Source organism: Blennius ocellaris, assembly GCF_963422515.1.
Source record: "Blennius ocellaris genome assembly, chromosome: 5".
In the NCBI taxonomy this organism is placed as follows: Eukaryota; Metazoa; Chordata; class Actinopteri; order Blenniiformes; family Blenniidae; genus Blennius; species Blennius ocellaris.
Genome location: NC_137654.1, coordinates 2,246,436 through 2,262,461, shown reverse-complemented (window position 1 = coordinate 2,262,461; position 16,026 = coordinate 2,246,436). Strand labels below are relative to the sequence as shown.

The following is a 16,026-nucleotide window of genomic DNA, read 5'->3' as shown; positions in this document are numbered from 1 at the left end:
TAGTGGTTGACGTGGTAGCGGTTGACGTGGTAGTGGTTCATGTGGTAGTGGTTGACGTGGTAGTGGTTCATGTGGTAGTGGATGACGTGGCAGTGGTTTACGTGGTAGTGGTTGACGTGGTAGTGGTTGACGTGGTAGTGGTTCATGTGGTAGTGGTTGACGTGGTAGTGGTTGACGTGGTAGTGGTTCATGTGGTAGTGGTTGACGTGGTAGTGGTTGACGTGGTAGTGGTTCACGTGGTAGTGGTTGACGTGGTAGTGGTTGACGTGGTAGTGGTTGACGTGGTAGTGGTTCATGTGGTAGTGGTTGACGTGGTAGTGGTTGACGTGGTAGTGGTTCACGTGGTAGTGGTTGACGTGGTAGTGGTTCATGTGGTAGTGGATGACGTGGCAGTGGTTGACGTGGTAGTGGTTGACGTGGTAGTGGTTGACGTGGTAGTGGTTGACGTGGTAGTGGTTGACGTGGTAGTGGTTCATGTGGTAGTGGTTGACGTGGTAGTGGTTGACGTGGTAGTGGTTGACGTGGTAGTGGTTGACGTGGTAGTGGTTGACGTGGTAGTGGTTCATGTGGTAGTGGTTGACGTGGTAGTGGTTGACGTGGTAGTGGTTCATGTGGTAGTGGTTGACGTGGTAGTGGTTCACGTGGTAGTGGTTGACGTGGTAGTGGTTGACGTGGTAGTGGTTCATGTGGTAGTGGTTCATGTGGTAGTGGTTGACGTGGTAGTGGTTGACGTGGTAGTGGTTCATGTGGTAGTGGTTCATGTGGTAGTGGTTGACGTGGTAGTGGTTGACGTGGTAGTGGTTCATGTGGTAGTGGTTGACGTGGTAGTGGTTGACGTGGTAGTGGTTGACGTGGTAGTGGTTGACGTGGTAGTGGTTCATGTGGTAGTGGTTGACGTGGTAGTGGTTGACGTGGCAGTGGTTGACGTGGTAGTGGTTGACGTGGTAGTGGTTGACGTGGTAGTGGTTGACGTGGTAGTGGTTCACGTAGTAGTGGTTGACGTGGTAGTGGTTGACGTGGTAGTGGTTGACGTGGTAGTGGTTGACGTGGTAGTGGTTGACGTGGTAGTGGTTGACGTGGTAGTGGTTCATGTGGTAGTGGTTGACGTGGTAGTGGTTGACGTGGTAGTGGTTCATGTGGTAGTGGTTGACGTGGTAGTGGTTGACGTGGTAGTGGTTGACGTGGTAGTGGTTCATGTGGTAGTGGATGACGTGGCAGTGGTTGACGTGGTAGTGGTTGACGTGGTAGTGGTTGACGTGGTAGTGGTTGACGTGGTAGTGGTTGACGTGGTAGTGGTTCATGTGGTAGTGGTTGACGTGGTAGTGGTTGACGTGGTAGTGGTTCATGTGGTAGTGGATGACGTGGCAGTGGTTGACGTGGTAGTGGTTGACGTGGTAGTGGTTGACGTGGTAGTGGTTCATGTGGTAGTGGATGACGTGGCAGTGGTTGACGTGGTAGTGGTTGACGTGGTAGTGGTTGACGTGGTAGTGGTTCATGTGGTAGTGGTTGACGTGGTAGTGGTTGACGTGGTAGTGGTTCATGTGGTAGTGGTTCATGTGGTAGTGGTTGACGTGGTAGTGGTTGACGTGGTAGTGGTTCATGTGGTAGTGGTTGACGTGGTAGTGGTTGACGTGGTAGTGGTTCATGTGGTAGTGGATGACGTGGCAGTGGTTGACGTGGTAGTGGTTGACGTGGTAGTGGTTGACGTGGTAGTGGTTGACGTGGTAGTGGTTGACGTGGTAGTGGTTGAATGTGGGATGTTTCCCTCCCTCTACAATGAGTGTTGTGCTCTTCTTCCATGCTCGTGGCGGACGGACCTGTGGCCTGTGACCTGTGGCCGGTGACCTGTGGCCGGTGACCTGTGACCTGTGGCCGGTGACCTGTGGCCGGTGGCGTGCTCAGACGTGGCGTCTCCTCTGAAGCACCTGCTGTCGGTGCTGACGGGGCTCTGGGGGCTCTTCTGCTTCTTTGAGCAGCTCACGCTCTGGATGCTGCTGCTGGCTGTGGGCTGCTACCTGCTGCTGCTGCTCAGCCCTCACTCCCGCTGCAGAGGCCTCTTCCTGTCGGCTGGCATCCTGCTCTACCTCCTCGTAGGGTGAGAACAATTCATCACACACACACACCTGTAACCTGTTTATTATACAACACATTCTTCATGTACTCATCCTGTGGAATATTCCAATTGAATGGTTTTTCATTTGCCTTTTGAGCTTTTCCAGTGTTTTCTGTCCTGCATGTTGTGGATAAAGGAACAGAAACAATCCACATGCAGTCCTCTGCCGCTCTCTAACATTCTTTTAGTTTAGTCCAAAAACACATTTTCACTGCTGACACTTTCCTCGCTACTTTGGCTTTTTTTGCCACTTCAGAATGAAACAATTTCTATGTAGTTTGTGCTTCTGTGCTTAATTCAATGTCTGCAATGTGAGTTGTTCTTTCATTTCAGAGAGTTGCATTTAATCGACATGGTGTCGTGGCATAAAATAAGAGGTAAATATCACAAATGACCTTTTTCTTCAGGATTTCCTCTCTTGATTTTCGTGGTACTGCTGACTTCTCACTCTCTGTTTGAGTGGTAACGAGGTGATAGTCAGTCAGTCAATTAGTCGGACGATAAATGAAATGAACTCAATAGATAGACAGATAGACAGATAGATAGATGGATAGATGGATAGATAGATAGATGGATAGATAGATAGATGGATAGATAGATAGATGGATAGATAGATAGATGGATAGATAGATAGATAGATAGATAGATAGATGGATAGATAGATAGATAGATAGATAGATAGATGGATGGATGGATAGATAGATAGATAGATAGATAGATAGATAGATAGATAGATAGATAGATAGATAGATAGATAGATAGATAGATAGATAGATAGATAGATAGATAGATAGATAGATAGATGCTTGCCTCTTGGAGCCATAGCGATAAATCCAATGTAAACATTGGCACATGGTACCACGAGAGTAAGGCAGATGGTAGCGCAGTGCAGGCGGAGACCGACAGGCAGATTTCTATAGAGCTTGAAAGGATCCACAGTTCAAATGGCTGAAAGTCAATGGTGTGTGTGTGTGTGTGTGTGTGTGTGTGTGTGTGTGTGTGTGTGTGTGTGTGTGTGTGTGTGTGTGTGTGTGTGTGTGTGTGTGTGTGTGTGTGTGTGTGTGTGTGTGTGTGTGTGTGTGTGTGTGTGTGTGTGTGTGTGTGTGTGTGTGTGTGTGTGAGGCTCTCAGATGGTGATTGCTATGAAGGCCATCTCTGTGGCCTTCGACCTGGACCGGGGCTCCCTGGGCAGCCTCCCGTCGGCAGCGGAGTTCCTGGGCTACCTGCTGTTCGTGGGCACTGCCGTCTTTGGTCCCTGGATCAGCTTCTCCTCTTATGTCAATGCAGTGAATGGCACAAAGCTGGTGAGTGGTGGGCTTCCTCCTGGTGTGTTTGAGCCCTGCCGTGCGTTAACGTGGAGGTGTGCTCGTCAGACCTGGGCGTGGCTGTGGACCTGCTCCCTCTGCCTCCTGAAGAGTCACCTGTGCCTGCTGGTGTCCACCTGCATCGCCCCCTACTTCTTCTCCGTCTTCATCCCCATCCAGGGGAACTCGGCCACACAAAAGTAAGATTCCCTCTCATGGAAGTCCAGCTTCTATCCAGTGGGTGTTTGAGCGAAGCCGCTGCATTGACCACATACTATCTACTGTCTCTGTCCTTTAGCGGAGATCCTTCGTGACCTCAGGCTTCCACTCTTTCCTTCAGGGTTTGGCTGGCACAACGCTAAACAGCTTCTTTTTTAACAATGTGCTCACTTGATCTAGTTTGTCTTTTAGACTAGTTGTCTATTCAGACTTGAGTCGGCTGCTGTAGGGTTGCAGGTTTATCAACATGATGGTTGGTTGGTTGGTCACTTTCCAGATTATACACCTCAACCATTTTACCCCAATTATTCAATATTTGTATCATTTCATTTTGACTTCCTTGATGTAATTTGGTCCCTTTTCTCTAAATTGTGTTAATTTTCTATATTGTTCTCAACAACTGTCCACCTTCCCTGACATGGGGGACAACCTGAAGTATTGTCTTGCATTACAGGGTTGGGTTAGTCGCCCTCCTCTTGATCTAGTCGAAGTGTTTTCAACTCAGCCTTGGTCTCTTGCTTGCCCAAATCCAGCCACTGTATATATTTATCTCCGGACCTGAATTGTGCTTAAGGGATCATGTTTGTGAGGGATTGAAAGAAATACCAAAGTCTTGATCGCACATTAATTTTGATCACCTTGTTGGGCCTTGAGCTGCTTCATGTCTTCAGACGCCTCGAGCCACCTGAGCAGCAGGGTTAGGGTTAGGGTTAGCCACCTGAGCAACAGGGTTAGGGTTAGGGTTAGGGTTAGCCACCTGAGCAGCAGGGTTAGGGTTAGGGTTAGCCACCTGAGCAGTAGGGTTAGGGTTAGGGTTAGCCACCTGAGCAGTAGGGTTAGGGTTAGGGTTAGCCACCTGAGCAGCAGGGTTAGGGTTAGGGTTAGCCACCTGAGCAGCAGGGTTAGGGTTAGGGTTAGCCACCTGAGCAGCAGGGTTAGGGTTAGGGTTAGGATTAGCCACCTGAGCAGCAGGGTTAGGGTTAGGGTTAGCCACCTGAGCAGCAGGGTTAGGGTTAGGGTTAGCCACCTGAGCAGCAGGGTTAGGGTTAGGGTTAGGGTTAGCCACCTGAGCAGCAGGGTTAGGGTTAGGGTTAGCCACCTGAGCAGCAGGGTTAGGGTTAGGATTAGCCACCTGAGCAGCAGGGTTAGGGTTAGGGTTAGCCACCTGAGCAGCAGGGTTAGGGTTAGGGTTAGCCACCTGAGCAGCAGGGTTAGGGTTAGGGTTAGGGTTAGCCACCTGAGCAGCAGGGTTAGGGTTAGGGTTAGCCACCTGAGCAGCAGGGTTAGGGTTAGGGTTAGGGTTAGGGTTAGCCACCTGAGCAGCAGGGTTAGGGTTAGGGTTAGGGTTAGCCACCTGAGCAGCAGGGTTAGGGTTAGGGTTAGCCACCTGAGCAGCAGGGTTAGGGTTAGGGTTAGGGTTAGGATTAGCCACCTGAGCAGCAGGGTTAGGGTTAGGGTTAGCCACCTGAGCAGCAGGGTTAGGGTTAGGGTTAGGATTAGCCACCTGAGCAGCAGGGTTAGGGTTAGCCACCTGAGCAGCAGGGTTAGGGTTAGGGTTAGGGTTAGCCACCTGACCAGCAGGGTTAGGGTTAGGGTTAGCCACCTGAGCAGCAGGGTTAGGGTTAGGATTAGCCACCTGAGCAGCAGGGTTAGGGTTAGGGTTAGGATTAGGATTAGCCACCTGAGCAGCAGGGTTAGGGTTAGGATTAGCCACCTGAGCAGCAGGGTTAGGGTTAGGGTTAGCCACCTGAGCAGCAGGGTTAGGGTTAGGGTTAGGGTTAGGATTAGCCACCTGAGCAGCAGGGTTAGGGTTAGGGTTAGCCACCTGAGCAGCAGGGTTAGGGTTAGGGTTAGGGTTAGGATTAGCCACCTGAGCAGCAGGGTTAGGGTTAGGGTTAGCCACCTGAGCAGCAGGTTTCCCTCACAACAACAAGGATCTTCAAACAAAGACCAAATCACACATTCTGTGCATTCTGTGAATCAGCCGGAGTCCTGGGAACCGGATCGGAGCCTGCTCCTCCCAGCCTGGTCCCAGTGTCAGAAGCTGGTGGAGGAAGTGGGCTCCGGTGACGGAGAACATGTGGAACCACAGAACAGAACCGAAGATTCATCTCGTTGTTACGAGCAGAACACGGTCTGGATTAGTCCCTTGAACCTTCCTGGATCCTTGGAGGATTCCTCACAGCCTCATTGGGCCAGGGGGGCCGCCTGGAGCCTCTGGGGGGCGCTGCTGGCCTGGGGGACAGGATTCACTCCACTGCAGGTTCACAGTGAAGCTCTCAGCCTGCTGGTAGAACCGTCAGACCTTAGTGGAACATACAGTGAGAACTGGGATCTGGTAGAACCATGGGGGGATTCCCTAACGTACAGTCCTGCACACACACACACACACACACACACTTGGTCTCCATCCAGTTGGAAGCTTGTGTGTTCGCGGCTCACAGCTCCGGCCTCCGTTGTGTTGCAGATGGCTGGACGCCTACGAGAACGCAGTGTCCTTCCACTTCAGTAACTACTTCGTGGGCCACCTGAGTGAAGGGACCAGCATGCTGGCTGGAGCCGGCTTCACTGAGGACAAAGACCAGGTCCTGTGGTGAGTTGGTGAAGGATGTGGCTCCACAGCTGCACACATCATCTAGTGTTGGTCAAACACTGACATTGGTCAAGTTCTATGGATGCACATTGTTTTAGAACAAGACGTTCTAAAGTTACACTTTGTAATGGCGCATCACCGACACAGCAAGAATAACATCAGTCTGCATGAAGTTCTTTTCACTAACCTCTGTTCCAGGAAGCAAGGGCCCTCGGACAGTATTACTGCAGTACAGTACACGTGTGTGTGTGATGTTCTGATACCGTGATGTGTGTCAGTGCATCAGTGTGTCAACGTGTCCTGCAGGGACCTGAGAGTGGTGAAGCCTCTCAGTGTGGAAGCTCCCCGCTCCATGGTGCTGGTGGTGACGTCCTGGAACATCCCCATGTCCCAATGGCTGAAGACCTGTGAGCTCCGTCCCTCAGCACCTAGCTCTCACACTAGCAGGTCCAGATGTTCAACCGTGTGGCTTGATCACTGTGTGCTCTGCCTCTTTCACCAGATGTTTTTAAAAATGCCATCAAACTGGGAACCTTGTCAGGAATCCTGGTGACGTACACAGCCAGCGCCTTGCTGCATGTCAGTGAGAGTATTGCTTCTTCTATTCAGGATGCTTGTTGAAGCAGAGTGTGTGTGAGCTGCTGACGGCCTGCTGACTGTTCACAGGGCCTGAGTTTCCATCTGGGAGCCGTTCTGCTCTCTCTGGGATTCATCACGTATGTGGAACATGGTGAGGAACGACTGATCCGATTGGATCTCAATGTCTCTGATCAAGCTGAGGGTTAATGTTGCCTGATGTGGAAAAAAATAATAATTCTGATCTTATTGCATGTGCACATCAGATTATCCGGGCCAAAGCGGACTGATAAAGAGGAACACATAACATTTGTTCAGTTGCTGGACTTTTAAGACGCCTTTAAGGATAAAAAGCTGAAATGGCTGAAAACTGATAAAGTCGCTGAAACTTGAGAACTGGAAGATCCTTGACAAGTTCTGTGGACCACATGTGGCTGCAGAGCCGCATTGACCACCGTCTCCAGGCTACAGGCTGGACTGTCCAGGCTGGACTGTCTAGGCTGGACTGTCCAGGCTGGACTGTAGAGGCTGGACAGTCCAGGCTGGACTGTCCAGGCTGGACTGTCGAGGCTGGACTGTAGAGACTGGACTGTAGAGGCTGGACTGTCTAGGCTGGACTGTCTAGGCTGGACTGTCTAGGCTGGACTGTCTAGGCTGGACTGTCTAGGCTGGACTGTCCAGGCTGGACTGTCTAGGCTGGACTGTAGAGGCTGGACTGTCCAGGCTGGACTGTCCAGGCTGGACTGTCTAGGCTGGACTGTAGAGGCTGGACTGTAGAGGCTGGACTGTAGAGGCTGGACTGTCCAGGCTGGACTGTAGAGGCTGGACTGTCCAGGCTGGACTGTCCAAGCTGGACTGTCCAGGCTGGACTGTAGAGGCTGGACTGTAGAGGCTGGACTGTCCAGGCTGGACTGTAGAGGCTGGACTGTCCAGGCTGGACTGTCCAAGCTGGACTGTCCAGGCTGGACTGTAGAGGCTGGACTGTAGAGGCTGGACTGTCCAGGCTGGACTGTCCAGGCTGGACTGTAGAGGCTGGACTGTAGAGGCTGGACTGTAGAGGCTGGACTGTAGAGGCTGGACTGTCCAGGCTGGACTGTCCAGGCTGGACTGTCTAGGCTGGACTGTCCAGGCTGGACTGTCTAGGCTGGACTGTAGAGGCTGGACTGTAGAGGCTGGACTGTAGAGGCTGGACTATAGAGGCTGGACTGTAGAGGCTGGACTGTAGAGGCTGGACTGTCCAGGCTAGACTGTAGAGGCTGGACTGTAGAGGCTGGACTGTAGAGGCTGGACTGTAGAGACTGGACTGTCCAAACTGGACTGTCCAAACTGGACTGTAGAGGCTGGACTGTAGAGGCTGGACTGTAGAGGCTGGACTGTAGAGGCTGGACTGTCCAGGCTGGACTGTAGAGGCTGGACTGTAGAGACTGGACTATAGAGGCTGGACTGTAGAGGCTGGACTGTCCAGGCTGGACTGTAGAGGCTGGACTGTAGAGGCTGGACTGTCCAGGCTGGACTGTAGAGGCTGGACTGTAGAGGCTGGACTGTCCAGGCTGGACTGTAGAGGCTGGACTGTAGAGGCTGGACTGTCCAGGCTGGACTGTAGAGGCTGGACTGTAGAGACTGGACTATAGAGGCTGGACTGTAGAGGCTGGACTGTAGAGGCTGGACTGTAGAGGCTGGACTGTAGAGACTGGACTGTAGAGGCTGGACTGTCCAGGCTGGACTGTAGAGGCTGGACTGTAGAGACTGGACTATAGAGGCTGGACTGTAGAGGCTGGACTGTACAGGCTGGACTGTCCAGGCTGGACTGTAGAGGCTGGACTGTAGAGGCTGGACTGTAGAGGCTGGACTGTCCAGGCTGGACTGTAGAGACTGGACTGTAGAGGCTGGACTGTAGAGGCTGGACTGTAGAGGCTGGATTATATAGACTGTAATGTAGAGACTGGATTGTAGAGACTGTAATGTAGAGACTGGATTGTAGAGGCTAGATTATAGAGGCTGGATTATAGAGACTGGACTGTAGAGGCTGGATTATAGAGACTGGACTGTAGAGGCTAGATTATAGAGGCTGGATTAAAGAGGCTAGATTATAGAGGCTGGATTATAGAGACTGGACTGTAGAGGCTAGATTATAGAGGTTGGATTAAAGAGGCTAGATTATAGAGGCTGGATTAAAGAGGCTAGATTATAGAGGCTGGATTATAGAGACTGGACTGTAGAGGCTAGATTATAGAGGTTGGATTTAAGAGGCTAGATTATAGAGGCTGGATTAAAGAGGCTAGATTATAGAGGCTGGATTAAAGAGGCTAGATTATAGAGGCAGGATTTTAGAGACTGGATTTTAGAGGCAGGATTTTAGAGACTGGATTATAGAGGCAGGATTATAGAGGCTGGATTATAGAGACTGGATTATAGAGGCAGGATTATAGAGACTGGATTATAGAGGCTGGATTATAGAGACTGGATTATAGAGGCTGGATTATAGAGACTGGATTATAGAGGCAGGATTTTAGAGACTGGACTGTAGAGGCTGGATTAAAGAGGCTGGATTAAAGAGGCTGGATTAAAGAGGCTGGATTTTAGAGACTGGATTTTAGAGGCAGGATTTTAGAGACTGGATTATAGAGGCAGGATTATAGAGACTGGATTATAGAGGCAGGATTATAGAGACTGGATTATAGAGGCTGGATTAAAGAGGCTAGATTATAGAGGCAGGATTTTAGAGACTGGATTATAGAGGCTGGATTATAGAGGCTGGATTATAGAGGCTGGATTATAGAGGCTGGATTATAGAGGCAGGATTTTAGAGACTGGATTATAGAGGCAGGATTATAGAGGCTGGATTATAGAGACTGGATTATAGAGGCAGGATTATAGAGGCTGGATTTTAGAGACTGGATTATAGAGGCTGGGTTATAGAGGCTGGATTATAGAGGCAGGATTTTAGAGACTGGATTATAGAGGCTGGATTATAGAGGCAGGATTATAGAGGCAGGATTTTAGAGACTGGATTATAGAGGCAGGATTATAGAGACTGGATTATAGAGACTGGATTATAGAGGCAGGATTATAGAGACTGGATTATAGAGGCAGGATTTTAGAGACTGGATTATAGAGGCAGGATTATAGAGGCTGGATTATAGAGGCTGTCGCCTCCTCACGGCTCCGTGTGCTCCTTTGGAAACTTCAGGACATGTGACCTCATCTCATCAACAATCGCAGCACAATCCTGACTTCATGCATCATGAGTTTACCACAGCTTGTTTACATACAGTGTATGCATACACACACATTATATATATATATATATTTATTTTATTATGATTTTTTTTTTAACATTTTTAATTGGCTACAGTTTCCTGTTTCCATTTAACATTTCCGTTATGTGTGTGTGAAGTGTGTTGTGTTCTGTTGTTTGTGGCCACGTTAAAGAACTGCCAGCACAGTCGGTCTCATCTCATTTGGTCTTCATGCTTCTCATGTTGTTTCCAGTTCTGAGGAAGAAGCTTGCTTCAATCCTCAGCGCCTGCATCCTGTCTCGGCCCTGCAATCCTGACTGTGGCCATCAGCACAAGAAGGTACAGCCTCCGCTCACTGGCGGGGTTTGACAGCCTGTTTTAATGTACTTTTAGCCTTTTTGGCAAAATGCTTAGTAGTTGTTCTTGATCATTTGACTGTTGTTTTAGCCAACGGAGACCAAGGGTTGTAGTCCAGCTGTGGTCATTCACTTTAGTGAAAAACCAATGACGTTAAAAAATTAAGCTTGGCAAAAATAGACTTATGAAATTGTAATTGAGGTTGACAGGTTGTGTTGTAATTCATAAAGCAACACTCCTAAAACTTTTGTATAAATAGCAAGATTCCTTAGCAGTTTGATAGCGAGAACCTCAACTTTCCTGTTCATGAAGGTGCATGTCTGTCGTTCTCTACCTGCTGATGTTCTAAGAACAATACTTCAAACACAAAGTGGTCGCAGTGAGTGGAATCAATGTGGATCCCATCAGTGAAGAAACAAAACATTCTTTTTGGCTTAACTTTCCTTCATTTTTGAATGTGTGAATTCATAACGGTAAAATTAACATATATATATATATATATATATGTATATATATATATATATACAGTACAGACCAAAAGTTTGGACACACCTTCTCATTCAAAGAGTTTTCTTTATTTTCATGACTATGAAAATTGTAGACTCACACTGAAGGCATCACAACTATGAATTAACACATGTGGAATTATATACTTAACAAAAAAGTGTGAAACTGAAAATACGCCTTATATTCTAGGTTCTTCAAAGTAGCCACCTTTTGCTTTGATCACTGCTTTGCACACACTCTGCATTCTCTTGATGAGCTTCAAGAGGTCGTCACCTGAAATGTTCTTCCAACCGTCTTAAAGGAGTTCCCAGACATGCTCAGCACTTGTTGGCCCTTTTGCCTTCACTCTGCAGTCCAGCTCAGCCCAAACATCTGGATTGGGTTCAGGTCCGGTCCAGCTCACCCCAAACATCTGGATTGGGTTCAGGTCCGGTGCAGCTCAGCCCAAACATCTGGATTGGGTTCAGGTCCGGTGCAGCTCAGCCCAAACATCTGGATTGGGTTCAGGTCCGGTGCAGCTCAGCCCAAACATCTGGATTGGGTTCAGGTCCGGTCCAGCTCAGCCCAAACATCTGGATTGGGTTCAGGTCCGGTGACTGTGGAGGCCAGGTCATCTGGCACAGCACCCCATCACCCTCCTTCTTGGTCAAATAGCCCTGACACAGCCTGGAGGTGTTTGAGGTCATTGTCCTGTTGAAAAATAAATGATGGTCCAACTAAATGCAAACCGGATGGAATAGCATGCCGCTGCAAGATGCTGTGGCGCCATGCTGGTTCAGTAGGCCTTCACTTTTGAATAAATCCCCAACAGTGTGACCAGCAAAGCCCCCCCACACCATCACACCTCCCCTCCATGCTTCACGGTGGGAACCAGGCATGTAGAGTCCATCGTTCACCTTTTCCGTGTCACACAAAGACACGGTGGTTGGAACTAAAGATCTCAGATTTGGACTCATCAGACCAAAGCACAGATTTCCACTGGTCTAATGTCCATTCCTTGTGTTCTTTAGCCCAAACAAGTCTCTTCTGCTTGTTGCCTGTCCTTAGCAGTGGTTTCCTAGCAGCTATTCTTCCATGAAGGCCTGATTCACACAGTCTCCTCTTAACAGTTGTTCTAGAGACGTGTCTGCTGCTAGAACTGTGTGTGGCTTTGACCTGCTCTCTAATCTGAGCTGCTGTTAACCTGCCATTCCTGAGGCTGGTGACTGATGAACTGATCCTCCACAGCAGAGGTGACTCTTGGTCTTCTTTCCTGGGCCGGTCCTCATGTGAGCCACTTTCTTTGTAGCACTTGATGGTCTTTGCGACTGCACTTGGGGACACTTTCACAGTTTTCCCAGTTTTTCGGACTGACTGACCTTCATTTCTTAAAGTAATGACGGCCACTCATTTTTCTTTACTTAGCTGCTTTTTTCTTGCCATAATACAAATTCTAACAGTCTATTCAGTGGGACTATCAGCTGTGTGTCCACCTGACTTCTGCACAACACAACTTATGGTCCCAACCCCATTAATAAGGCAAGAAATCCCACTTATTAAACCTGACAGGGCACAACCTGTGAAGTGAAGACCATTTCAGGTGACGACCTCTTGAAGCTCATCAAGAGAATGCAGAGTGTGTGAAGCAGTGATCGGAGCAAAAGGTGGCGACTTTGAAGAAACTAGAATTTAAGGCGTATTTTCAGTTGTTTTACACTTTTTTGTTAAGTACATATTTCCACATGTGTTAATTCATAGTTGTGATGCCTTCAGTGTCAATCTACAATGTCAATAGTCATGAAAATAAAGGAAACTCATTGAATGAGAAGGTGTGTCCAAACTTTTGGTCTGTACTGTATATATATATACAAAAATGTAAATGCAACATTTGTTTTTGCTTCCATTTTTCATGAGCTAAACTCAAAGATGTAAAACATTTTCTATACATACAAAACACCCATTTCTCTCAAATATTGTTCATAAATGTCTAAATGTGTTAGTGAGCACTTGTGCTTGCCGAGAGAATCCGTCCCAGCTCACAGGTGAGGCCGATCCAGATGCTGACTCAGCAGCATGATTATTGACCAGGTGTGTCTCAGCGTGGCCTCGATAAAACACACTCTGAAATGTGCAGTTTGATCCCACAGCACAGATGTTGAACATTTGGAGGGAGCGTCCGATCGGCCTGCTGACTGCAGGAACGTCCACCAGAGCTGCTGTCGTCAATTGAATGTTCATTTCTCCACCATAAGTCGTCTCCAAAGGCCTTTCAGAGAATTGAGCTGGACATCTAACAGCCTCACAACCACAGACCAGGACCTCCACCTCCAGCATGTCCCCCTCCATGATGGCCTGAGACCAGCCCCCCAGCATGTCCCCCTCCATGATGGCCTGAGACCAGCCCCCCAGCATGTCCCCCTCCATGATGGTCTGAGACCAGCCCCCCAGCATGTCCCCCTCCATGATGGTCTGAGACCAGCCCCCCAGCATGTCCCCCTCCATGATGGTCTGAGACCAATCCCCCAGCATGTCCCCCTCCATGATGGTCTGAGACCAGCCCCCCAGCATGTCCCCCTCCATGATGGTCTGAGACCAGTCCCCCAGCATGTCCCCCTCCATGATGGTCTGAGACCAGTCCCCCAGCACGTCCCCCTCCATGATGGCCTGAGACCAGCTACCAGGACAGCTGCTGCAACAATCACTTTGCAGAACCAAAGAATTTCTGTACAAAGACTCCTCCTCGTCCTCATCAGGGTCTCCACCTGACTGCTCCTCCTCGTCCTCATCAGGGTCTCCACCTGACTGCTCCTCCTCGTCCTCATCAGGGTCTCCACCTGACTGCTCCTCCTCGTCCTCATCAGGGTCTCCACCTGACTGCTCCTCCTCGTCCTCATCAGGGTCTCCACCTGACTGCTCCTCCTCGTCCTCATCAGGGTCTCCACCTGACTGCTCCTCCTCGTCCTCATCAGGGTCTCCACCTGACTGCTCCTCCTCGTCCTCATCAGGGTCTCCACCTGACTGCTCCTCCTCGTCCTCATCAGGGTCTCCACCTGACTGCTCCTCGTCCTCATCAGGGTCTCCACCTGACTGCTCCTCCTCGTCCTCATCAGGGTCTCCACCTGACTGCTCCTCCTCGTCCTCATCAGGGTCTCCACCTGACTGCTCCTCCTCGTCCTCATCAGGGTCTCCACCTGACTGCTGCTCCTCGTCCTCATCAGGGTCTCCACCTGACTGCTCCTCCTCGTCCTCATCAGGGTCTCCACCTGACTGCTCCTCCTCGTCCTCATCAGGGTCTCCACCTGACTGCTCCTCCTCGTCCTCATCAGGGTCTCCACCTGACTGCTCCTCCTCGTCCTCATCAGGGTCTCCACCTGACTGCTCCTCCTCGTCCTCATCAGGGTCTCCACCTGACTGCTCCTCCTCGTCCTCATCAGGGTCTCCACCTGACTGCTCCTCCTCGTCCTCATCAGGGTCTCCACCTGACTGCTCCTCCTCGTCCTCATCAGGGTCTCCACCTGACTCCTCCTCGTCCTCATCAGGGTCTCCACCTGACTGCTCCTCCTCGTCTGAACCGACTTGACTGGACAAATGCTCACATTGGACGGCGTCTGGCACGTTGGACAAGTGTTCTCTTCAAGGATGAATCCAGGTTTTCACTGTTCAGGGCAGATGGCAGACAGACTGTGTGGCGTCGTGCGGGTGAGCGCTTTGCTGGTGTTGTGGATGGAGTGGTCCATGGTGGAGGTGGGGTTATGGTATGGATGGAGTGGCCCATGGTGGAGGTGGGGTTATGGTATGGATGGAGTGGCCCATGGTGGAGGTGGGGTTATGGTGTGGATGGAGTGGCCCATGGTGGAGGTGGGGTTATGGTGTGGATGGAGTGGCCCATGGTGGAGGTGGGGTTATGGTGTGGATGGAGTGGCCCATGGTGGAGGTGGGGTTATGGTGTGGATGGAGTGGCCCATGGTGGAGGTGGGGTTATGGTGTGGATGGAGTGGCCCATGGTGGAGGTGGGGTTATGGTGTGGATGGAGTGGCCCATGGTGGAGGTGGGGTTATGGTGTGGATGGAGTGGCCCATGGTGGAGGTGGGGTTATGGTGTGGATGGAGTGGCCCATGGTGGAGGTGGGGTTATGGTGTGGATGGAGTGGTCCATGGTGGAGGTGGGGTTATGTTGTGGATGGAGTGGCCCGTGGTGGAGGTGGAGTTATGGTGTGGATGGAGTGGTCCATGGTGGAGGTGGAGTTATGGTGTGGATGGAGTGGCCCATGGTGGAGGTGGGGTTATGGTGTGGATGGAGTGGCCCATGGTGGAGGTGGGGTTATGGTGTGGATGGAGTGGCCCATGGTGGAGGTGGGGTTATGGTGTGGATGGAGTGGCCCATGGTGGAGGTGGAGTTATGGTGTGGATGGAGTGGCCCATGGTGGAGGTGGAGTTATGGTGTGGATGGAGTGGCCCATGGTGGAGGTGGGGTTATGGTATGGATGGAGTGGCCCATGGTGGAGGTGGGGTTATGGTGTGGATGGAGTGGCCCATGGTGGAGGTGGGGTTATGGTGTGGATGGAGTGGCCCATGGTGGAGGTGGAGTTATGGTGTGGATGGAGTGGCCCGTGGTGGAGGTGGGGTTATGGTGTGGATGGAGTGGCCCGTGGTGGAGGTGGTGGAGGTGGGGTTATGGTGTGGATGGAGTGGCCCGTGGTGGAGGTGGGGTTATGGTATGGATGGAGTGGCCCATGGTGGAGGTGGGGTTATGGTGTGGATGGAGTGGCCCATGGTGGAGGTGGGGTTATGGTATGGATGGAGTGGCCCATGGTGGAGGTGGGGTTATGGTGTGGATGGAGTGGCCCATGGTGGAGGTGGGGTTATGGTATGGATGGAGTGGCCCATGGTGGAGGTGGGGTTATGGTGTGGATGGAGTGGCCCATGGTGGAGGTGGGGTTATGGTGTGGATGGAGTGGCCCATGGTGGAGGTGGGGTTATGGTGTGGATGGAGTGGCCCGTGGTGGAGGTGGGGTTATGGTGTGGATGGAGTGGCCCGTGGTGGAGGTGGTGGAGGTGGGGTTATGGTGTGGATGGAGCGGCCCATACACCTGCCCAGACCATTATGGTATGGGTATGGATAAAGCGCCACTGACCGCGG

General features: G+C 50.7%; 1 protein-coding gene across 2 annotated transcripts in view; it reads left to right on the top strand.

The window, feature by feature from the left end:
- LOC308130677 (protein-serine O-palmitoleoyltransferase porcupine-like) overlaps positions 1-16,026 on the top strand; it is a 32,293-nt gene that overhangs the window by 10,264 nt on the left and 6,003 nt on the right. For both annotated transcript variants that reach the window (XM_080497102.1, XM_080497103.1), the window contains exons 3-11: positions 1,903-2,095; positions 2,447-2,490; positions 3,236-3,417; positions 3,487-3,617; positions 6,104-6,229; positions 6,536-6,636; positions 6,732-6,808; positions 6,896-6,959; positions 10,298-10,383. In XM_080497102.1, coding sequence (XP_080353228.1) covers positions 1,903-2,095; positions 2,447-2,490; positions 3,236-3,417; positions 3,487-3,617; positions 6,104-6,229; positions 6,536-6,636; positions 6,732-6,808; positions 6,896-6,959; positions 10,298-10,383 — 1,004 coding nt within the window. The remainder of the gene's footprint in view (positions 1-1,902; positions 2,096-2,446; positions 2,491-3,235; positions 3,418-3,486; positions 3,618-6,103; positions 6,230-6,535; positions 6,637-6,731; positions 6,809-6,895; positions 6,960-10,297; positions 10,384-16,026) is intronic.